This window comes from Amyelois transitella, chromosome 14 (assembly GCF_032362555.1).
Source record: "Amyelois transitella isolate CPQ chromosome 14, ilAmyTran1.1, whole genome shotgun sequence".
NCBI classification, from domain to species: domain Eukaryota; kingdom Metazoa; phylum Arthropoda; class Insecta; order Lepidoptera; family Pyralidae; genus Amyelois; species Amyelois transitella.
The window spans coordinates 820267-845708 of NC_083517.1; the positions used below are offsets into that span (position 1 = coordinate 820267).

The 25442-nt window shown below is 35.7% G+C and overlaps 1 protein-coding gene across 1 annotated transcript in view; it reads left to right on the forward strand.

Annotated features, from left to right (window-relative positions):
• Positions 1-1632: 1632 nt before the first annotated feature.
• LOC106129168 (A-kinase anchor protein 200) overlaps positions 1633-25442 on the forward strand; it is a 46357-nt gene continuing 22547 nt past the window's right edge. Inside the window, exons 1-4 of the mRNA XM_013327658.2 lie at positions 1633-1775; positions 13938-14124; positions 16848-17042; positions 17762-17884. Of these exons, the coding sequence (XP_013183112.1) occupies positions 13954-14124; positions 16848-17042; positions 17762-17884 (489 nt within the window). The 5' untranslated portion in view covers positions 1633-1775; positions 13938-13953. The remainder of the gene's footprint in view (positions 1776-13937; positions 14125-16847; positions 17043-17761; positions 17885-25442) is intronic.

The window sequence follows — 25442 nt, forward strand, 5'->3', positions numbered from 1 at the left end:
AAGTTTGCCCGCTAGTTAATAATATGAGTACCCTATTGAAGAGTGGAATAGGCTATTTGACAAAGTTCTAAAAACTATCTAAGGGTATTTATTTGTTTATAAGGAGCCCTACAAAAATACTTTTCTGCCTTTATTACAGCTATTTTATTAAAAAATCGAAAAAGAAAATGAAATATTCAAATATGCCGCCAAAACGCGACTTTTAGCAATATGGCGGCCATAGCATGCAGTGACGTAAATTTCGTGTAAATATCATACAAAGCTTGTTGGTGTTTCGAAAAGTTTTGATTTCCTCTTGTTTTATTTAACTTGTGCCACGTCATATGTGTGAAAATTATTAAAATGAGTTCCTATAAATGTTGTGCAGTGCCTCAATGCACTAATACAACAATAAAATCTCCTACGAAACTGTTTTTATCTATGCCGATGGATTTGAATATTCGTAAGAAGTGGTTTCAGATCATGATCTCAGATCAGTGGTTACCAAGATATACTTACATTGATGTTTTCACATTCCTCAGTTCGGCAGCATAGAAATCTGGATTGTCTTTGAAGAAGACAATCCAGATTTCTTCTTCCAACCATTATTGCGTCCACTTTTGGTAGGTTTCAACTGTCAGCTTTCGCGGAATTGGTTTCCATTATTAAATACCTACGTTATCTGAGTAAACCTGAGCGATCAAACACTTATAAAATCTTGAAAAATAATAGCGAACACTAAGGAACGGTACGATCCACAGTCTGTTTATGGATAATTGACGTCATAATAGAAATAGCCAATCACGTTCGTTTTTAGTCACGTGACAGCTGCATATAAAAACCAAATTTTCTGAGACGGATTTTGTTTAAATAATGCAATATTTTTATCTCGCGTTATTACAAATCGCTCCAAAAAAATAATATTAAGACTGATGACATAAAAGAAATGTATATTTTTAATACAGTCAAATAGCCTATTGATTGTTATCCCAATAAATGTTGTTTTACCTTCCAAATCTATTATTTTATTATTGGCGACTGCGTGTATTTTTTTTTTTGCATTTTGAAATAATTTATTAGCTGTAAACCATTTCAACACTTGAGATGTTAAGACATGCCTTGTCCATGTCCGTATAATGATATTACCAAAGAAATTTAACTACACTTTTTAGATATAACTTGAGAATGACAGTAGGGCGGCAGATTTATGACCATGCTATGATGGATGAGTGACACTGATTGAACTAAAAATGTATAAATTTTACAGCTGTCATTGTAATCATCAATTTATGACGTTTACAGCCTACTGGAATCTTTAAGTTACTTTTTAATCCCTAGACTTAATCCATTATCCGTCACTTATTTTAAAAGAAATTTAATAAAGCACAATTTTTTTTTAATTCGAAAGTCTGCCTTCTGTCTTCTTTCGCTTTCATAGCTTAATCGCTTTTGTACTTATTTTACATTAACGAATAAATAAACAAACATCGTAAATCTCCATTTTAAATGTATTGTATGCTTCAATCAATTCAATAGACAATAAAATCATTACTGAAAGCGGAAATCATAAACCATAAGAAAAAAATGGTCTTTTTAATTTTGTTAAAATGTTGGCTATACATATTGAAGCGTCGTGGTTCGAGCAACCAATCACAAACGGGTTTCATATTTGAAATTTTCTGGTGGGGGTTTCCTCCTGCCGCCATATTGTGTTGAGCTGTGAGTGCTAGAAGTGAATATTTTACATTTTTAGTGTAAATTCTTTGTCAATATATTTCGGATTGCTTTGTCCTAAGGTGAGTTCTAAATAACATATGTAGTTGGCTCTAATTTGTGGTGATTTTTATGAAAGCATAACATTACTTTCGTTTCGTACCGGCATTTGAATTTTAATTCATATTTTCTGTAGGCTGTAGTAAAATTATTCGGTACGTTACTTTTACGCATAATATTGAAACAATTTGTTGGGCCTTAAAAGAAACGCACTTTTTTAAGGTACATTTGTGTCATAAAAATTGTCTGCAATACAAATAATCACAGAAATGTGTATTAGTTCGACGTAATACATTCGCTATGGTTCAATTTTTGGGAGTTGGAAGGTAGTGTTGAAAGTAAATGTGTACTAAATGTGCATGGGAAAAAAATAAATTACGTTCTTATTAATACGTGATCCATTTGTGAGGGTGTTGTCTTTCGTACTTAGTAAAGGAACAAAAGGTTCTCGGAACGAATAATTTCCTTTGTGAATTACTGACACAATGATGATTCATCGTTGTGAGTAACAAGGGGAGGCAGGGTGGGTCGGCGAATGTTCTTACACATTATAACATGTCGCACGTTACTTTTACTTAATTTTCACATAAGTTTTATTTCATAATAATAATAAACTTATTTGTAAAATCTAAGTTGGGATTCCCGTCAATGAACTGAATGCGCGTAGGCAGTTAGCTATTTATATAGTATAAACAATTGATAACTACATTCTCAGCTAATTACTCATGTGTCTATTTTGGGAAGAGTTCCCACTTAATTTTTACTATGGTGATTGGTAAAATTTTTATAAGTCCAGAAATTTCTAATAGGCGTGACTGGAAACTTGGTGCTTAGATATGAAATATCAACATTTTTGAGACTGATTTTATTTATGATCCCAGTCTCATTGAACATCCATCCATCTTCATCATCATCATCAAGGTCCATCTATCACATAACAAAATGCATGCATTTTGTTTTAACTTTCTCAAATTAAGCTTTAATTTAGTCTTTCTTTCATAATTTTTTTGCTTTATATCTTTCCTGTGGATGTCGTCAGTCTTTCTAAGACTGGTGGCTCTGTCTGCCCCACAGGGATTTAGACTTGTTTATATGTATGTTCTCTAAACTAGAAGTGTGCAGTAAGACTTTTTTACAAATGTCCGTTATTCCAAGCTTCAATTTTGCCCTGGTAGTGAAGTTAAAACATTTTAGCCAATAGTAAGTCAATTAATTAAAATTCAAATTTCTTTATTTTTCTCTACACAAACTTAATTAAGGAAAAATTAAGGAAAGGGCTTTTAATTTGGGATTTTTTTTAAGGCTATGGGCTAGCAACATGTCACTATTTCAATATCATTAAGCCATACAAGACCCTTTGAGGCCATTGGTTCTACCCTATAAAGGATAAAGATGTGGTTATATATCTATTTCTATTATTGCCCCCTGTGTCTTATTACAGTTTGTAGGGCAACAAACATTTATTTAATCTAAAACAGTGTTAGATGACGTCCAGTAGGCGGCCTTATTGCTTAATGCAATCTCTTCCAGACAACTTCATGAACATTACATGAAATATCATAATCATATTGAAATAATTAGTTCTACATTAATTCATGTTTTTTAATGTAGACAATGTGCACACATGGGCTTTGGAAGCAGTAGTAGTTATAATTAGATTTAAGTGATGAGATGTCAATAAGTGATACCTTGCATCCAATTTTGAAAATGAATCTATTCTATTCTAATAGATTAGGGAATGCACTACCATGACAGAAATACTGGCTTAACATAGCCACTGTCTTTCATACTATTAACCAACTTAAAAAGGAGAACTTAATCCGACTGTTATTAGAAACGTAATATTAATCAGGCAACAATATTATTGTAGCGGTCGATCATCCATTTACAATAGTCAGTTTGATAGCTCGCGCGTAGGGTTGTCAACAGTCAGGCATTTTGGGTGCATGTCCAGTGCCAAAATATATGGTGTCCGGCTTTTTATATTGCCTTAGTATTTCTTGATGTACTAATGAAAGTTCATTCCGTCGAGAAAGTACCCCAACGTCTCGAAAAATAAAGATACAAAAATCCAGGTTGTCCAGCTTTTTTTTTACCAAAACAAAAATATAGCATGCCAGCTTCTAGGGAAGGCTAATAAACTTGGGATTCGTCTTTTAGGCGATGGGCTAACCTGTCACTATTTGACTCCGAATCCCATCATAAAGCTACGTGGCCTTTCAGTCTTTGCGAGACTTCGCTCTTGTCTACCCTGTAAGGGATAAAGACGTGATTATTATGTATGTATGTTGGCATATCTATCAGTTCTGATTAGTACGTATGATGACGGTAAGAGGTAGTCTCTGCCTACCCCTCCGGGAAAGGCGTGATTTTATGTATGTATGTATGTATGTATGTATGACGGTGACTCGGCAACCCTACTCGCGTGTTATGTTCACGTCGGTGCAGGGTTACCGTTTGCGGTCTAACTGACCGCTGCCTATCGATTTTCCACTTACCGTCTACTTATTACGTGTTGCATTGTCAGTTTTAATGTCTGTTTGTACGTCGTGTCATGTTCTTTTGAGATTGAAATGTAATTATTATAGCATTAGTAGTGGTAAGTTACATTATTTTTAACAATAGCTTCGAGAACGCATGACAATACTATCCGTAAGTCAAAATAGGTTGAATTTCATATATAAATTCACGCCTCTTTCACGGGGTAGAGACTACATCTATCCTCTTATCACGATTCTTACAATAAAAATTAACTTGCAAGTTCTGATAACATGCAGTTAAAAATTGCTTTGACCGCGTCTTTCATGAACACAACATCATGTGATATCTTCCTCTTTTTTAAAGTGGATTCGGTTATTTATATTAGTACTCTCCGAGTACTTAAGTTGTTAAACTTATGTACCGATGTTGAATGATAGATAGATTTTTATCCGACAATGCTACAGACACAAAACTAATATAACAAGGTATGGTGTAGCAAGTCGAAATGGTTACAACGACGTCTGATATTATTTGCAACTACCAAACACATACATTATTAACAAGAGAAAATAAAAGTTTGCCTTAAAAGGTAATCAATCATATATGAATGAGCTATTGTAATAATGAGTCTAATAAAGAAAAAAAAGGTAAAAACAAACCACGTATGCGTGTGCTGCAGATATACAAAAAGGCAGCAATTCAGCGACAATATATATGTTTGTTTTTTAGTTGAAAATAAAAAAAATATCTATCCATCTATACCAAGTGATTGTGTCGGACAGACACCTTGTTGTGAAAGCTTCGAATTGTCTCAGCATGCGAAGTTAAATTGAGGATGCAACCTACTTTACTTCAATACGACAAACAAGACTAAAAGCTTTATTTATATTGCATTTGGTGGCGCTGTATCGTGACTGCTAAGCGCATAGACTAGCTGCGCGACACTTACTAAATTATAAATTACTTTAATGGGAGAATTTCGTCGTACTTTTAAACCCTCAATATTGCAAGGTTACTCGTTAAAGGACTTGAAGTAAGTTTTCACTTTAAAAAGCTTTTCCTCTTAAAACCTTAACAAACCCTTTACATCTCGGGTTCAACTACGAGAACAATACAATAAAGACTTAATTGCTAGTGATGAGTTCGTGGGAATGCCTGTATCCCAGAAATTCCCACGCGACCGTGGTCTCTAGCAGCAGCTAGCTTTTGAAAAAATTATGACCATATTATATATATGCCACCCGCCACAATCACTGCATACTTCTTTCGCTTCATTCTCATTTTTCAAGATTATTTTCTAAATCGAAAAATCCGCTATCTATTATTCCTTAACAGAGGGAAAGCGTTTATGGAACCAGTTACGGAAATAGTTAAATATACATAAATAACTAAAATCAATTATGGTAATTACGGTATTATAAACATCTTTTACAAATGACATAGATAACAGAAAAATTAAATAATGAATAGGGTGTGAAATGTAAATAAAGTTACCTAAATGAGTTCTTTTAATTAACCTAATTAATAATCCTTATTTTTTTTAACTATGGCTTTATCATTTTCTTAATGTATTCTCATGATAAGGACTGATTAAGATACATTTCAAAAACGGTTTTTTTTTATTAAAGACTGATTTTAGCACGAACCACCCATTGCCATTTTGATTGGTATGAATGGCAAATCATGTCTATCTGCCTTTGACTGTACTTATTAAATAAATCATACAAGCTTAAACTAGTCTCAAATTAATAATTTTTTTGGGTGGTAGTTCTTTAGTTTACGTGACAAATTTTTGTTGGTAATATACTGCTTATTAAATGTTTCACGAATTATGTTAAGCTCTTACAAACAATACTAAAGGCGTTATCAGTCCATTCTGGTGGCGCGTTTTGTCGTCATGACTGACTAGACTGACACATTGTTTATTTCTAAGAATATAGTGATGACTGGTACCGTTTCATGATATGTGTTTGTTTTTCCGCTTGTAAACCTACACGTGGCATTTGTTGGGGTTCTCGCTAACACTATTGTGCGCGTCTTCTTTTTCAGACTTAATTTTATATATGCGTAATTTCAAGAAGATTGATTCAATAAAAAAAAGCGTAGTCCTACTATGTTTATTGGGCAGAAAATCCCAGTAGTAACTAAGTAATTCTACTCGTTAGGACTACCGTGACCATGATCGATTCAATATGGGTTAGGTACCCCTGCAAAGGTTGCGGTGGTCAGATGGGAGTCGCTTTGTGTAAAAACCTGAATCACCCAATCGAGGATCCATGGTCAAAGGTATACCCCGGGCTCCTCTCCAGAGTAGTGAGGATGTAACTGGGACTAAAGCCAGCAGGAAAAAGGCTACTCGGTAGAACTACGCGTGTAAAGACAACAAACAAACAAATTTTCGCATTTTGAATATTAGTTCTGATTGGTAATAATTTCACAACGTTGTCGGCTTCGCTATTTACGGTCTGCAGCAAATCAAACGACCATTGCAAATTCGCCTCTATTATGGCATCACAGATAACATGCAGGGTAACTTGATATGCGGTTGACTGTACACGTCAATCTACAAAGCGGTACATCCTCACAAGTCTATAAAAATTAATGTATATCTTTCTGTACAACTCTTTTGTATTGTAACCACTGCGCTGCGTTATGCTAATTGAGATTTCTAATTTTATCGGATATCGGCAGAATAATCAACGCAATGCAATGCTAATGCAAAACTTGTAATTAAGTATTCATAGAGATGTGTTTTGTACATTTACATACATCACGCCTCTTTCCCGGAGGAGTAGGGCAAGACTACATTTTTTCATTTGGTATGATTACTGAAGTACCCTAGTACTATAAGTTAGGTTTACATATGCTTAGCCTTTCCTGTCCAACTTTCCCGTTATCATTAGCTTTGTATATTTGCTAAACTTTTTTTATCCTTTTAATAAAAAAAATCCTCTCAACACACATATATTCCCTTTTTTATTTCTGTCCCTGTCTTCTTTAATTTTTTATTCCTTTTTCCAATTTTTTATTTCCTTATTCACACCGATCATGCTTCTAAATTCTCAGTTCCAATGCGTTTATGCTTCTTCTGCCACGCCCAACTTTTTTCTTACATACGTATACATACATATCGATTACGGGGTAGATAGTCTCGAAAATACTAAAAAGATAACCTTCAGCTGTATGGATATGTGAAGGAATTGAGATTCAGACAGTGACAGGTTGCTAGCCCATCGCCTAAGAGAAGAATACCAAGTTTAGCCTTTCCCTTTATTAACTTTTACAGTCTGCTACTAAAAGAGAAACCAGCTGGCACACACTATGTTTTTTCATCGCTAGCATACCAGGATGAAAGCTTAAGATGTATAATATGTTTTATTTTTGACTTGATTTTCGATCAGTGTGTGAGAATGCTCATTAATAACAAACCGAAATTAGGCTGAACATGTGCACTACATGTGTGTTTTAAACGAATATTGAACTCGCATTTTGAGTGTATTATTCTACATCGCGTTTACTATAGAATAGAATAGATTTACATATTTTCAAAATTGGATACAACGTATCACTTATTGACGTCACTTCACTTAAATCTAATTATAACTACCACCGCTTCCAAAGCGCACGTGTACAAGAAGCGGCGAAACAAACTACACTGAAGCTATATTTCATTGTTTCGCAATATTTCTCATCTGAAATGTTGAAATTGCTTTTGTCACAATTAAAATTGAATTTGTACTATCACAGTACCGGATTAAACAAGATGAATATTACATATTAAATTATATACATAGTTATTAGCTAGCAAAGGTAACTTAAACTAGATTGGTAGTAGAACATTATAGAGGCAATAAAATTCGATCGATTCGATTTTCACAAATTCGATATCTATTTTTACGGAATTCATACGGGTTACCATTTTTAAAATTTGAACATGGAACAAAAATCGAACGTAGCCTATATCAAATTCGTTGCTTGCCAGCCAGAATTAACAGGAGCACATGGTCGTGATATTCGAATGCAACCGTTTGTAAATGTATCGTTTAGCGTCTACGTTACGATGGACATTCGGGCTCCGGCGCACCCACTCGTCGGCCTTGAACGGGCACCGCTCAAGGTCGCCCGTGTGCCTTCGAGATTATTCAAATCGAACCAGACCCGAGCGAAGTGCCTCCCATTGTACCTTGATGACAATAAGTTTAAAGTTTGGGTTGACTGCGTAGACCAAAAAAACGGAACCGGCCATAGTGGGAATCGTAAGCAGGTCAACGACCTTAATGCGTGAACCAATTCGAAATGATTATAAGATACGATGAGTGACGCCCATCGCACGAATACTCACTCTCGCGCATAAAAAATTTGATGGTATGAATAATATAGTAGTTGTAGGACCATTTCAATTTTAGAACTACGTATCAATATTTTTTTATCAATATAACATACATATTACTAATGGAAGCCACTTCACATAACTCGATCATTGCTAGCTTTTAAATATAAGTAAAAAAGATTACTAACACAACATAAGACATTAATAAAATTATGCATAATTAAATTTTGATCATTCTTGTATATTTAATTTAGAGGCTTCACCGCCCCATGGCATAGGGGAAGTGCGTGCAAATACCATTGTTAATGCCGGGGAATCGAAATGACTTCATTGTCTTTTGTCTAATATGATATCCTGGGCTTAGCGAGTTTATTGTTAACAGCAATCATTTAGACTAGGAATCGCGTCAATTAGGTAATATCTAGCTTTCCTGGGTGTTCTTTATATTTGAATAAAATAATATTTTGCACGACATTCCACTTATTTGTAACAAATATATTTATTATTTTGATCTCATACATACATACAGTCACGTCTATATTCCTTGCGCTGAAGACAGAGCCAACAGTCTTGAAAGACTGATAAGCCACGTTCAGCTGTTTGGCTTAATGATGGCTGTGGTCTCACTCTTCAATAATGGCGTATTCTGATTATTCCAAAATGAAAAGGACATTTCACATCTATAGTATCACTCTTATCTGTCTCTCATAATGACCTTTTGTGTTCGGTCGGAGTAACTTGTTTCCTCCAATGCTATAGTTGTTCGATAAGTAAATCGCTTCCCTGAAAATTCGTGAATCAAACAAACATTTTTTAACTAACTATGTTTGAACTAACAACTTGAGATACTTAGAAAAACAAATGCAAGTTTTTAAGATCGTATCAGCATCGCGCATCCGCATTCAAATCCAAGTTGAATAGTAAAATAGCAGCTAACTATTATTATTTTTTTACTTTAACCATAGTGTAATTACCATAAATGTTCTTTTATTAAAAATGCGCAGGACACGAATATTATATTTCAAAATTTTTCAAACATCTCTGATTGGCCTTTGTCTTGGATGTTTATCCATATAAGTATTATTATAAAATACCCTACAATTTTCAGTTTTAAGAAGATTAAATCATGCTTTAAATATAGAATAGATTTATTTTCAAAATGTCACTTATTGACGTCACCTAACTTTAATAATTATATCTACTACCGCTTTCAAAGCGCATTTCTTGCCACGTAAATGGTTATGAAAAAGCGGATTTCGAGTAGCATTTTTAGACGTCTAAACTGCAATTGAGTGATAACAATGTTTCCAACTCATAAAAAGCCTTCGGATAAGTACTTGTACTTGAGTCACGTACGAGTGACTAATCTTGTTGATTTGAAGTTTCAATAGTTCCAGTTCACCAAGAACTACAATTACTATTCTATACATACATACATATAATCACGTCTATATACTTTGCGGAGTAGACTGAGTCAACAGTCCTGAAAGACTGATAAGCCACGTTCAGCTGTTTGGCTTAATGACAGAATTGAGATCTAAATAGTGACAGGTTGCTAGCCCATCGCCTTAAAGAAGAATCCAATGTTTATAAGACTATCCCTTAGTTGCGTTTTACGACATCCATGGGAAAGAAACGGAGTGGCCCAATTTTTTATTCTATTGGTGCTATACTTACATATAATAAAATGGTAACGGACCGATGTCTGTACTTGAACGATATTGCCATATATCAATGTGGGGATCTATATAAGACCAACACAAGCCAAGAAATGTGAATGTTTGTACTCGCATCACGCGAAAACTATAGCTCCGATTCGAATTAGGTTTTCTCTAATGTCTGTAGGCTTGAAATCGCATTATATTGTCATTATGTACTGTTAACATTTGCATACTGTCATGACGGTAAAACATGTTGGAACACTATTTTAATTTTGACATCATATAGATACATTTATATGTTATGTACACATGTTTTGGCAAATAAATTTATCATATCTTGGTTCAACTTAAAAACTGCTAAACCGAAATTACTCCTTACCCCTCTAATGGGGCTATACAGGAGGTCCAGCTTTTATGTATTTATCAGTGAACTCTAACGGCGAACGTAGTCGCGGGCAACAGCTAGTCTTCGATATTTATCGAATCTCACTATGCAAAGTATTCCTCGCGCGCTCGCTGTGGTGGTGATATTTTTGTCTGCCCCGAGATAAGGGCCGGGTCCTGCGTGACTAATGTCACTGTTATTTATATTTGTATTGGTTGTAACGAGCAGAATGGACGATAATGCACTGATTCTCTAGGAATTCCTCCACTAATGACCTCCGATAACTGTAAGCTCTATCTCTCAGTTTCGCTTCAAACGCAGGAGTCGTAGCGTCCTCTGCTCTCACTTTTTGGTGGTAATTGTGAGTAAGCCTTTATATCTGTGATTTTCGTGTCTTTGACTTGAATTGTTAGTGGATCCGTGGTTGAGGAATATTTTCGTATTGTTATTATTAGCTTTACTAATATTATAAAGCTGAAGAGTTTGTTTGTTTGTTTGAACGCGTTAATCTCAGGAACTACTGGTACGAATTGAAAAAAATCTTTTTGCGTATATATAATAGACCATTTGTCGAAGAAGGCTTTAGGCTATATAGCAAAGAAAAAATGAAAATGTGAAAAAAAAAACGGGGGAAATTATTCATTCTTGAGGGCTTCAATGATGCCCAAAATAACTATTCCACGCGGACGAAGTCGCGCGCACAGCTAGTGTTACAAGTTGAGGTTTCCGATCTTGAAAGTAAAACAATAATGTTTTCTTAGGACTTTCAACAATATTTTACATGTATACTTTTATTAGTTTAAAGAATCTTTGTGTTCCACGTAAGTTTTCACGAACATCCTCTTTGTAATATAAATATTGTGCCGTTGCCGGTACGTCGGCGTTTCCTGTCCGTTCCCTAGTTTTTGATGCGTGAAACTTGCTATTGTAGTGAAAATTAAGCAGGATACAACAATATATGTGTGTTCCCATTAAAATTGTTCATTCGATAATGCGTTAACTACGCGCCATTCTGTAGAGATGAGAGATTCTTTTCATGTCGTTATCTGAATGCAACGTTCAATTAATAGTTTTTATTTTCACCGGTCGGTATTTGAATGGCCCAACAGAGAAGAATAATAATAATATGTAATGGCAGCTTCGCCCGCGCGTATTCATCGCCACCCACTAAAGTATGTCTGTCGCAAATCCTACGGGAACTAGTTTTTACCTGCATGAAAGTACCCCATGTCCTTCTTCAGAAGATTATATTTACGCGCAATTCTGAGAAGGTTGGTTAAGCAGATAACGCGTGAAGTAGAAGCAACAAACAAACAAACTTACTTTATACATTCATATGGTCATGTCTATATCCTTTGCGGGGTAGACAGAGCCACAAGTCTTCAAAAGACTGAATGGCCACGTTCAGCTATTTGGCTTAATGATAGAATTGAGATTAAAATAGTGACAGGTTGCTATCCCATCGCCTAAAAAAGAATCCCAAGTTTGTAAGCCTACACCTTAGTCGCCTTTTACGACATCCATGGGAAAGAGATGGAGTGGCCGTATTCTTTTTTGTATTGGTGCCGGGAACTACACGGCGCATATAATAATAAGAGTTGAGATTGGGATGCGCCGGAGTTGCATCGTGACACTTTTGAGACACTATTTTCGTCACAGGTTAACATTTATTCCCGGCGCCCTGACCCACTGACTTGTTTTGTATTCATGATCTGTTCCGGATTCAATTGTCTGTTTCTGTCATATTATGGTGCTCTTCCAACGCTCGAAAACTGGTTTGTAATATGATAATGTTAAATCTTAAAGCAACTAGATGTCCAGTGTGTCCCAATGTTCACCCTTTTAATGGTATTTCATCAGTTTGACGGACAGTTGACATTTTGAATGGATCAAAATTTCCCAAGCCATTCTCGAGATTTAGCTCAGTTATATTTAGTTGGAATACAAGTTTTTTTTTATTATCATGATCAAAGTTATTCTAAAAATAGCACCGTTTAATATGTGCAACCGTGATTACTTCGCTTAACCTATTAGAATGTCTGATGGGTTAAGTGAGGTCGTTGGAAGTTGCGACTGCGACGTTTGCTATATACCTAAATGGCATAGCAAATCGTGGGGTTGCTAATACTGTGATTTTACTACTATACAGTCATAGACCAATTTATATCTTTTGTCTGTTTGTTAGAACGCTCTAATCTCAAGAACTTCTGGTTCGAATTGAAAAATTATTTTTGCGTTGAAAAATCCATTTATCGAGGAAGGCTTTAGGCTATATAACATCACCCCGCAACTAAAAGGAGCAAAGAAATAATGGAATATGAGAAAAAAAAAACGGAGCAAATTATTCATCCTTGAGGGCTTCAATGATGCCCAAAATAGCTATTCCACGCGGACGAAGTGGCGGGCACAGCTAGTATATATAGTTCAAAGGACCAATGACTATTTTCGAAAGTGATATACATTAGTTTGAATACTAACCGATGCTCTTACGGTGAGGGAAAACATCATGAGGAAACCTGCACATTCAGGCAACTGAATTTGTAACCATGATCGATCCATAAAAAACCTAACCCGTATTGGGTTAGGTTTTTTTTGCAAAGGTTGCAAAGGTCAGATGGGAGTCGCTTCGTGTAAAACCTGACTGAGACCCAATCCAGGATCCATGGTCAAAGGCTTACCGCGGGCTCCTCTCCTGAGTGATGAGGATGTAACCAGTACTAAAGTCAGAAGGAAGGAAAATATATATCTACAGACTCAGTGGTTTGGACTGTGCGTTGTGTGTCAGTCAGTCACTCAGTCAGTATTCTACGATTCTTCATAAAAGCGTTATATTATAATTGACCTTCAACGAAAATTCAGGTTAAACTGAACAGTATATTTCGGTTCATTTGCTTTTTCCGCGCGAGTAAGCATCAAGTTTCTAAATATAACTTAATTGTATAGAACATAGATAATTGTTTTAAATTCGTTCTCAAAAATTTCACACTTACAAATTTGTTATACTCTAAGGCAGGGAATACCATTATCATTAAGTTGACCTGTCTACTCCGCAACAATAGACGTGATACATACCTACATAAACAATCACGTCTATATCCCTTGCGGGGTTGGCAGAGCCAAGAGTTTTAAAAAGTCTGAAAAGCCAGATTCAACCGTATGGCTCAATGATGGAATCGAGATTCAAATAGTGCTAGCCCATTGCCTACAAGAAGAATCCAAAGCCTCTTATCCTTCCCCCTATTCGCCTTTTATGATATTTATAGGAAAGATACATGACCGTGTGGTCCTATTTTACATTGTTTTATGACAAATTTTTTTTTCTCAACAGTGGATCAGAAGTTAGCATGGGTGCTAAACAGAGCAAGCGCTCGGTCGACATAAGCGGCAAGGAGGCCGAGAACGCCGGGGAGGTGGCGGCCGCCGGCGCCGGGGGCGAAGGCCGCATGGAGCCCCTGGCTGACGCCGACGCCCTCAAACCTCAGATCAACGGCGACGCGCACATACACGAACAATCGGTATGATGATTTGATTTTAATAGCATAAGTACATAAAATCACGATTTTTTCCCGGAGGGGTACGCAGAGACTACATCTTTCCACTTGCTACGATCACGATTTTTACTTGAACATTAATGATGGCCTTTAATTTTGATGTCTGATGTGCATGGACGTGGAGATAGGGTTTTGACCAGTGACAGAAATAGACAAGACTTCTCCTTGTCGGAAATAGAATATATTATTTTTTAATGTTGTTCTCACTGAAAATGTTTGACAGATGTTATTGACGATCTTCGTATCGAAGGACCAATTTTAATTACATTTCCAACTTGTACCATTTATCGAGGAAGACTTTAGGCTGTATAACATCACGCTGCAACTATAAGGCGCAAAAAATAATGCAAAACGTGAAAAAAAAACGGGGAAAATTATTCATCCTTGAGGGCTTCAATGATGCCCAAAATAACTATTCCACGCGGACGAAGTCGCGGGCACAGCTAGTATGTTATATTTTGCACTGTCTTCCATCACATTGTTGCTACACTTGGGGAATGCGTAATGGGTGTTATGTCTGTGCTGGTCGTCCCACGACTTCCTGTCGAGATAAACACGCGATTCCAGTTAAGCCTTAGGTATTTCTTGGTCGGTGGCGAACGCGTTTGTTAATGTAAACTTGTCGCTCTGCTCTTGCGCCGATGTCCTGTTGGGCGTTTTGATTGCAATTCAATTTGTTGATATTGTAAGTTAACGTGTGGTTCCCGGCACCAATATAAAAAAGAGTAGTACCACTACACCTTCGACTTTTACGACATCCATAGGCAAGAGATGGCTCTTGCCAATGGATGTCGTAAAAGGCGATTAAGGGATAGGAATAAGGGATATTTGGGATTCTTCTTTTAGGCGACGGTCTAGCGACCTGTCACTATTTGAATCTCAATTCTTTCATCAAGTCAAACAGCTGGACGTGGCCTTTCAGTTTTTGGAAGACTGTTGGCTCTGTCTACCCCGCAAGGGATATAAACGTGTATGTATAAGTTAAACATAGAGTTATGTCTTTATCCCTTGCGCAAGATCATCCTTATTGATTCTAACGTGAAATCTATAGTTCCGCGTTCTTATGTCAAAACGGTCTTTTTTTCTCGAGTACAAAAATTCTTTATCGAGTGTCAGAACACTCGATACTTCAGAATACTCTTCAGCCTCTGACGTGATTAACATCACGATTGTCTGATGGCGACCGGAACTAACGGCTTAACGTGCCTTCCTTAGTACGGAATCGTCGGACAAGAGTTCATTATTCCTACATAGAGAGATATCATTAGATGAATCCTTCGGCAGATTTACAATGAGTTATCCTAATTTGTTATTTTATGTATGTACTAGTTATGCCCGCGTCTTCGACCGCGTGGAATAGTTATTTTGGGCATCATTGAAGCCCTCGAGCCCTCGAGGATGAATAATTTTCCCCGTTTTTTTCACATTTTCCATTATTTCTTTGCTCCTTATAGTTGCAGCGTGATGTTATATAGCCTAAAACCATCCTCGATAAATGGTCTATTAAACACAAAAAGAATTTTTTAATTCGAACCAGTATTCCTGAGATTAGGGCGTTCAACCAAACAAACACACAAACCAACTCTTCAGCTTTATAATATTAGTATAGATTTGTTTTATTATTATATTAAGTTATGTATTTTGTTTGTAATGTATGTTTTTGCTGTATGCATGTGCATTTTATTGCACTACCAATTTGAAGTTTTTCTGTTTGGTCAGCTGGCAGACTGGTAGAGAATGCCAAACGGCATTAAGTCCGCCTTTGTAAATTTTTTGTGTTGAATAGTTTTAATTAAATACATTCTGTACATGCGTTTAGTCGTCCTTTATCCATGAATAATATTTAACGGAACGAGCGAATTCTAAGTCGACCCACAAACTTGGGACGAAAACATTGTTTTTTGTATGTTTGCATGTTTGCTTGTAACGCGGTAACTTTCGAATCGTTGGTCTGATTTCGATAAAATTTTAAATACTTCACATATTCTGATCTGTCAATAGAATTTTTAAGTTCGTATATAAGTTATCAAAGATAAAATACTTTTTTTTGTAAATTTCAACTACTTTACTGTTGCGGTTCGTCGTCAACGCAGACGAAGTCGCCGGTATTCTGCCACTACTATAATTGGCCTTGCCCTGGAATAAATTAACCGATCAAGCTTACATGTTTCTTTTGTTTCTGAATAACTTACCATCAGTGAAAGTCATAAATTTACATGCGTAAACAGGTACCTTAAGGTCTTCTATGTGCATGTACGATTCATAGAGCCTACCTGAGCTTCCATTTCAGTGATTTTGATACTCTCTCTCTTTCGCACAGCATTTTCCCGAATGCATATTCAGCTGTCGACTTAAAAGCTAGTGGTTCGTAAGGGATAGTTTACGCGTTGTCAAAAGATCTATCAAGGTTTTAACCGTTGGTTGCCTACCTGCGATTCATTCAATCTTTTGGGGTCTAAAACGGCCTTTCTTGGGCCTGGAGTCAAAAATTATTTATAAGTTGGTTAGCTTAAATGAATTGAATAAACGTGAGTGTCTGTCCCGTACGTATGTACAATCAACGGCACATGAATGTACCCAAATTCGATGCAAAGTCGCCTTTATTACCCCGTCATAAAGTTGATGTGCATCACTGTACTGTTCGCTTTCTTACTCCTGTCATCTAAAAAGTTTTTTTTTCCTTCAAGGACAAAGAGAAACAACTAGACAGCGGTACTCCAGAGAACGAAAAGGACGCCACCACAGAGAAAGAGACGAAAGATCAAGAGGAGAATAAAGAGAAAGAGACGAATGCAGTAACCAATGGGGAGAACGGCGAACAGAAGGAGAACGGAGAGTCTTCCCCTGCCCCGGAAGAGGGCAAAAAACCCAAGAAAGAAAAGGTATTTGAAACTCTTTTCAGATTGTTTAGGAATCGGTGTTCGGGAAGATCTTCTACCGGGCTTGGTGAGATTCCTGGGGAACTGTGCGACTGACGATTTTGTGTCGGAGGTTGTATTTATGCTCCAAACTTTGCTTGCGCGATTTAGACTTTTCGCTACTATTGGCTGAGGGAGTATACTGTTAGTGACGTCGACATGGGCAAAAACATAGAGGAAGAAAAGTTTTTTTTTATGGTTTAGAACGGGGAATCTTGGCCTGCCCCAGAAGGGGACAAAAAATCCAAGAAAGAAAAGGTATTGGCAACCCTTTTTTTTGTTGTTTGTAAACAATGCCTCTATCTATTGTTTTATTGTTTTTTTTATTATTTGCAAAAAGCAATGGATTCTGTAACGTAAGACATGACTTATAAATAAATACCTTGATCCCATGATATTGAAGGTATATATCCCTTTTTAAGAAATATAAAAATATCATTCGATTTCATCGATTGTTTTTGTCACAAATTTCACTTTTATAATTGTAAATATTTTGTTTCTCGAGTAAAAGAAAGTATTTAAAACTTTAATTACATATCACGCCCGTACACTACATAGCAAGTTTATATATCATTCTTATCAAGTAAATATCAATCAATCATGTGTAGAAAAAAGAAATATAGGTTGTCACCTTAATTTTTTAATTCATTTATTAATTATTATCGCATTTCCATTGGTGACAGGTAAAGAAGAAATGGTCGCTGCGGTCGATCAGTTTCAGCCGGAAGGAGAAGCCAAAGCAAGAGAAGAAGCAGAAGGAAGAAGAGCCCAAAACTAACGGAGAGCCAGAGAAAGTTCCAGAAGAGGTAAGTCGTTGATATTTGATAATTGAACCAACTGGAGATTTAGCGCGTTTTTTGTGTTCTATGTGTTTAGTCTGTGTTATTTTGGCGGTTTATAAGAACGCGTATGAAGACTTATGTAACTATTTCTTAGTGCAATTTCTGGTCAAGTTCGGACCAAATATTAGGTATATGTTGTATGGAAAGAAAAATGCTTATTGTGTTTACACAATTAAATTTAAATAAAATAAAACTAAAATGAATGAATTGTGGTCAGCACTTTCTATGCATGGGGTGAGCAGTCTCTTAATACGAGCACTGAAATCCTTATATGAGGATTCGAGTGCTTGTGTCAGGATAAACGGAGCGCACACTGAGTGGTTTAAGATTGAGAAAGGCGTTAGGCAAGGATGTGTTGCGTCACCGTGGCTGTTCAACCTATTTATGGATAGCTGCTTGACAGATTTGAAAGAGTCTAAAAGTGGATTAAGGATGAATGAGTTACTCGTCAAATGTCTGCTCTATGCCGACGATCAGGTTATACTGGCGTCATCAGCGGAGGAGTTACAGGAGATGGTAAACTGTATGCATGAAGCTTTAAAAGAGAAAGGAATGAAAGTGAACGTAAGTAAAACTAAAACACTGGTTTTTGAAATGGAGAAAGAAATGACAGCATGTAATATTTTGATTGGAGGAGAAAAAGTGGAGCAAGTGAAAGAGTTTGTATATCTAGGATCAAAGTTTACATCAGATGGCAAGTATGATAGTGATATTGAAAGGAGAGTGAACGCGGGGAACATGGTGAATGGAGCTTTGCATGCCTTTATGAGCAGTCAGAAACTATCCAAAAAGGCTCGACTGGCTGTGCACAGGGGCGTGTTGGTCCCGACATTAATGTATGGGAGTGAAAGTTGGGTATGGCAAAAGAAGCATGAAAGCAGAATAAATGCAGTGGAAATGAGAGCGTTAAGGAGTATGATGGGTGTGAAATTGAGTGACAGGATAAGGAACAGCGTGATAAGGGAATGTTGTGATGTGAAAGAAGATGTAGTTACAGGAATAGAAAAGGGTATGTTAAGATGGTTCGGTCATGTGGAGAGGATGAATGAAAGCAGGTTGACTAAGCAGATATACAAGGAGAGTGTGGAGGGAAAGGTCGGAGTGGGAAGACCTAGACGAACGTATCTTGATCAAATTAAGGACGTCCTGGTAAAGGGTCAGGTCAAAAGTACCCGAAACCGCCGAGCTTGTATGAAGAGAGTTATGAATGTGGACGAAGCGAAAGAAGTATGCAGAGATCGTGGCAAGTGGAAAGAGGTAGTCTCTGCCTACCCCTCCGGGAAAGAGGCGTGATTTTATGTATGTATGTATGTAAAACTAAAATCGAAGTAAAATAAACTTACTTAAATAGAATAGATTTATTTTCAAAATTCGATTCAAGTTATCACTTATTGACGTCACATCACTTAAATCTAATTATAACTACTACCGCTTCCAAAGCGCATGTGTAGAAGAAGCGGCAGAACAGCAGTAAACTGCAGTAAATTAAAGTAAAATAACTAAAATGGAGTCACGAAGACTTCGAATATATTTGTTATTTATACTTTTTTAATTGATGTGCGTAAAATTTACATTATAAAAAAATCCTATTACGAATTATAGTTTAGAAAAACTACAGACAATGGCGTTACGAATTCAAAATTGGGTTATACACATGTTGTAAAAGATGAAGGTGACTGACTGACATCAACGCACAGCCCAAGGAAATTGCTAGGTTGACATTTGATATTTGACATGTAGGTATATATATATGGTTCTTTATGTAGTCTAGAAGTCCACAAAGAGAGGATTTCCCAAAATTCTCAACGATATGGAAACGGGTTCATCGCGTAACGCGGGTGAAGCGGTTTTAAACCTAAAAAAAAAAGAACGCAATGTAAAAAGATACTTGTACTAAAATGTTATTTATTAAAAAAATAAGAGAAATTCAAATTCAAAAATTAATTCTTTTTTTCCTTGATGTACATAAATGTATAAATGAAATAAATAAAGATTAAGTTCGTTGTCCTGACCGCAATGATATACATATATTGATCATTGCGGTCAGGACAACGTCATATAAAACAATTGTCGAACAATGTATGTACTCATAGCCAGCAGTCGAGTGTTCGCTCCGTACTTCATTGTTCCACTTTCCTGAGCGGCGTCTGCGCGCACTACATTTTTAACCGCTTTAATAAAGTGAGGTTATTAATCCGAACCTATTTCTATATGCGTACAGTAAATGAGAAACTGTTTTGATACGGATTTTTATCATTTATTTAATGTTCAATGATGTGCAGTGCAATGGAATTTAATTGCAATTGCATATCATGTTTTCTTAAGCAATTGGGTTCGCCGTTTTTGTGTAATGATTACGAATGATTTTGCGCTCTGTTTTATTTTTTTTTTAATTTATTTATTTATTTATTAAAAAGGTATTGTAAAATCTAATATGTAATAACAAAAAAATCGAAATAGAAGGAATGTTTTACTGACTTTTACTTTTGTTGAAGCCAAGATGTTATCAAAACATGTTATTATTCTTCAAAGAATAGTGAAATCTTCAAATTGACATATACCTTTTATAGGTTAATTTCCTTACTACAAATATAAAACATAATATGCCGACTTACTTTAATAATGACATTGCTCTTGTAAAGCGTATATTGAATAAAGATAAATTGATGTATAACAGCGACCTACCGCAATTGGCCGTCAATGGCTTTTACTATAATCGAATTAAATCGTCGATGTTATAGATGTGTGCCATTGTTGGAATGCAACGAGCATCGTCGAGCGGCGTAGAATGCGACATTACAATTTTATAACTTTCCACTATGATAATTGAGCTATATTATATTACTAGCTGTGCCCGCGACTTAGTCTGCGCGGAATAGTTATTTTGGGCATCATTGAAGCCCTCAAGAAGGAATAATTTTAACCGTTTTTCACATTTGCCATTATTTCTTTGTTCGTAATAGTTGCAGCGTGATGCTAAATAGCCTTATTCGATAAATGGTCTATTAAACACAATTTTTTTCAATTCGAACCAGTAGTTCCTGAGATTATCGCGTTCAAACAAACAAACTCTTCAGCTTTATATTATTAGTATAGTAGTATAGATTACTTGGAATACTTAAGCGTTGGTGGTCGAACGGTTAAGGTGCCCGACTGAAATCCGCAAGGAATGCGTGTGGAGGCACAGGTTCAAATTTTACCAATGACTTTCTCAAGTTACGTTCATTAGTTTGAGTGCTTACCGATGCTCTTACGGTTAGGGAAAACGTCGTGAGAAAACCTGCTCTTTGTGTGTATGTATGTGTCACTGATTGTATCTACGATCCAATATGAGTTGTGTTCCCTGCAAATGGTCAGATGGGAGTCGCTTCATGTAAAAATCTGACTCACTCAATCAAGGATCATGGTTGTAATGGCGCACCTATGCGTTGATATGTCAGTCAACCAGTAAGTCAGTGTCCTCTTTTATATTATTAGATAAACTCGTATTTCGCAATAATCAGGATTGTGTTAAAACATTTTGAAGCACCAGATAAAATAATGGATTAAATTTTCATATAATTATCACAATTTTACATGATGACCTTTTGAAATAACTTTTTTAGATAAACTTGATTAAATTGTAGGTCCTTTAGTCGTCTCCTAAGACATCGATAGGGAAATGCAGTGGTCCCAATCGTCTCTGTAAACCACACGAATGATATCACTAACTTTCTAATCCATCGGAAACCGTGCGCTCTGCTGTTAAAACTGGTATTGCCTCCTGCTCCGCATCTTGTCTATTGTTTACCGTTAACCCTTGTATTACGAGTTTCCTTGTCTTTGGTGTGTTACATACATGTAGTCACGTCTATATTCCTTGCGGGGAAGACAGCCAGCAGTCTTGATAAGTCTGAAAATCCACGCTCATATGTCTGATTTCAGATGACTATAAGATTTTATATATTGGTGTCTTCTTATTTCTACTTTTTTATAAAACTGGTTGTTGTCCGCGATTACGCTCGCGTTATATGTAAAGTAAGAAATGGAGGTAGGTAAAACTCTATTTGAAATGTCATAAAAATCGGTTAAATGGTTTAGCAAAACAGAATGACTTCTTTGTATGTAAAATTATAGGACCTACAAAAAAAAATTTGTTTTTACTTCCTTGTAAACATGAGAATCCAACCCAGTTTGGAACATGGTTGCCTCAATAGGTGAAAGTGCTTATTCCCTATGTCGCCTCTTCCGACATCCACGGAAAAGTGATTTATGCCAGTTGTATTTCTAAATTTTAAGTTTCAAGAATGAAGAATTTAGTGTGTCCCTTAGTGAAAATTCGTGTTCATCAAGTCTATGGTCCTTTATTATTTATTAGTGGAAACCACAAGGAACTAATTTCTTTGAAGAATAATTAATTGTTCGGTAATGATTCATTCTATTAGTAAGCGAACATTGAGAAATAATTTATTGACCATGTCCAACTTTAATTTCCATTTGACTAGACGAGAAATCGTTGCAATAAATTGCATTGAAACAAAAAGTTAATAGTTTTGTAAAGTTTCTACGATCGACCTCCATATACAAACATAATGTTTTAATTTGTCTGATAGATCTGTGCGTTAATTTACCAGTATATCGCGCTTCCCTTACATACATTACAGATAACATATAACAATGTAATTTATAAGAAATTCAACCCGAAACTTATCATCGCAGTGTATGATCAACATACATACATACATATAGTCAGGTCTATATCCCTTGCGTGGTAGACAGAGCCAACAGTCTTGAAAAGACTAAATGGCCACATTCAGCTATTTGGCTTATAGTCCAAGATCCCAGAGCCGTAAGACACAACTTATTTTCTAAAGAATGGATCTTTCGATTCTCAGTAGTCTTTCATGTACTTTTAATACCTGCATGTTTGTGAGACTTGCCCGGTGACACCTGCGCAGGTACCAGGCGAGAAAGGTAACTAAAAATCACAGTTACTTAACTTAAATTTTTATGACTGATTTTTATATATATTTTATAGACTATTACTCTGAAGTCATATCAGAGAAGTCAGACGCTTTCCATGCGCCAGAACTTTTGTCAGACGCTTTAAAGCTCTATCAAAAAAAAATTAACTTAATTTATTTTTAAATGTCTGACTTTTATATATGTTATTCAGATAACTATTACAAAGTTGTATTAAATCAGTCAGACAGTTTGTAATGACCAAACACCCCTTAAACACAAGAATTACTCAGCCTCGAGTATGAGCGCGATAGCACAATGCGCATGCGCGTCAGAGTAAAATATCTAATATTTGAAAAGTACTTACTGTTTTCAATTTCATATTTTTGCATATCTATTCAAATACGATGAAATTTATAATTAAAATAATAATTAATCATTTTTAAAATAATATAATATATTGCAAACTAGCTGTTGCCCGCGACGTCGTCCGCGTAAAGTTCGAGTTGAATCTTAATCATACAGTGTTTCAGTCAAAATATTAAATTACAGACAAAATATTTTTACCGTATGATTATATGTAGTATTTTGATTTTCAGTTTTTTTAATAAATACTCAAACAACACAAAAAAAAATATTTTTTTTTTTAATTTTTAAATTTTAAATTAATATATATCTTGTTATTGTTGGGACTCGAACTCGGACCGCCAACTTCACAGTCTCACGCGCTAACTACTGGATCATCGAAGCCGTTGCGGTGGTGTCGAAATTAAACTAGACTACATACATATGGTCACGCCTATATCCCTTGCGGGGTAGACAGAGCCAACAGTCTTGAAAAGACTAAATGGCCACGTTCAGCTATTTGGCTTAATGAAAGAATTGAGATTCAAATAGTGATAGGTTGCTCGCCCATCGCCTAAAAAAGAATCCCAAGTTTGTAAGCCTATCCCTTAGTCGCCTTTCACTTATATTTATATGTTATAGGTTTACTATTACTATACTATTTTTTTTATTGTTTATGATTTTATTTTTACGGAAAATTCTGCCAGCAACGACAATCTAACTGATGATGAGGACGATGACTTGAGTGGACAAGTATAGAGATTTAATAAATGATGAAAATTCAAGTGATTATTTTGATGATGAAGATGATAAAGAGACAATAAAATAATTATTCAATTGATTAATCATAATTAATTATTTTTTTATTGAAATTATTATAATAGATATATTTTTTTAAATAAAATTAAAATTCTTTTTGAAAGGCTATTGCTACAAAAAAATTCATTTTCCCCTATTTATATGCAATATATTATATTATTTTAAAAATGATTAATTATTATTTTAATTATAAATTTCATCGTATTTGAATAGATATGCAAAAATATGAAATTGAAAACAGTAAGTACTTTTCAAATATTAGATATTTTACTCTGACGCGCATGCGCATTGTGCTATCGCGCTCATACTCGAGGCTGAGTAATTCTTGTGTTTAAGGGGTGTTTGGTCATTACAAACTGTCTGACTGATTTAATACAACTTTGTAATAGTTATCTGAATAACATATATAAAAGTCAGACATTTAAAAATAAATTAAGTTAATTTTTTTTTGATAGAGCTTTAAAGCGTCTGACAAAAGTTTTGGCGCATGGAAAGCGTCTGACTTCTCTGATATGACTTCAGAGTAATAGTCTATAAAATATATATAAAAATCAGTCATAAAAATTTAAGTTAAGTAACTGTGATTTTTAGTTACCTTTCTCGCCTGGTACCTGCGCAGGTGTCACCGGGCAAGTCTCACAAACATGCAGGTATTAAAAGTACATGAAAGACTACTGAGAATCGAAAGATCCATTCTTTAGAAAATAAGTTGTGTCTGACGGCTCTGGGATCTTACTCTATTAATGATATAATTAAGAATCAAATAGTGACAGGTTGCTAGTCCGTCGCCTGAAAAGAATCCCAAGTTTGTAAGCCTATCCCTTAGTCGCCTTTTACGACATCCATTGGAAAGAGATGGAGTGGTCCTATTCTTTTTTATATTGGTGCCGGGAACCACACGGAATATGTGTATAATCGAGTATCTCATAAAACAAGTTACAAACTTACTCCGCATCTTACTCAGCCTGTGTAAGTAATTTTTTCCGTATATACATATATATATATATATATTTATTTATCTGACCTTGCCATCTTGTTGTCCAATAGAACAAATTTCTATGACAAGTGTTGGGACGTAGTGCAATGCACCCGGCGCGGGGAATGCGGGGGCGGGCGAGGAGGAGGGGGGGGGACACAGAACAATACGCATTATAATTCAAAGTGGTGCTATATCCGCGCAAACGTGAGCCCGCTATAGTGGATAGGGTTGTCTATGGCCGACCGGACGGACATATATACATATATATAAAATCACGTGTCTCTTTCCCGCAGGCGTAGGCAGAGACTACATCTTTCCACTTGCCACGATCACCCATCCGCATAGTTCTCTCATTTCATCCACATTTATTTCATAATTCAAATTTCAAATTAAAATTTCAAAATTTTTATTCATTATTATAGGATTCTTCATATCGCT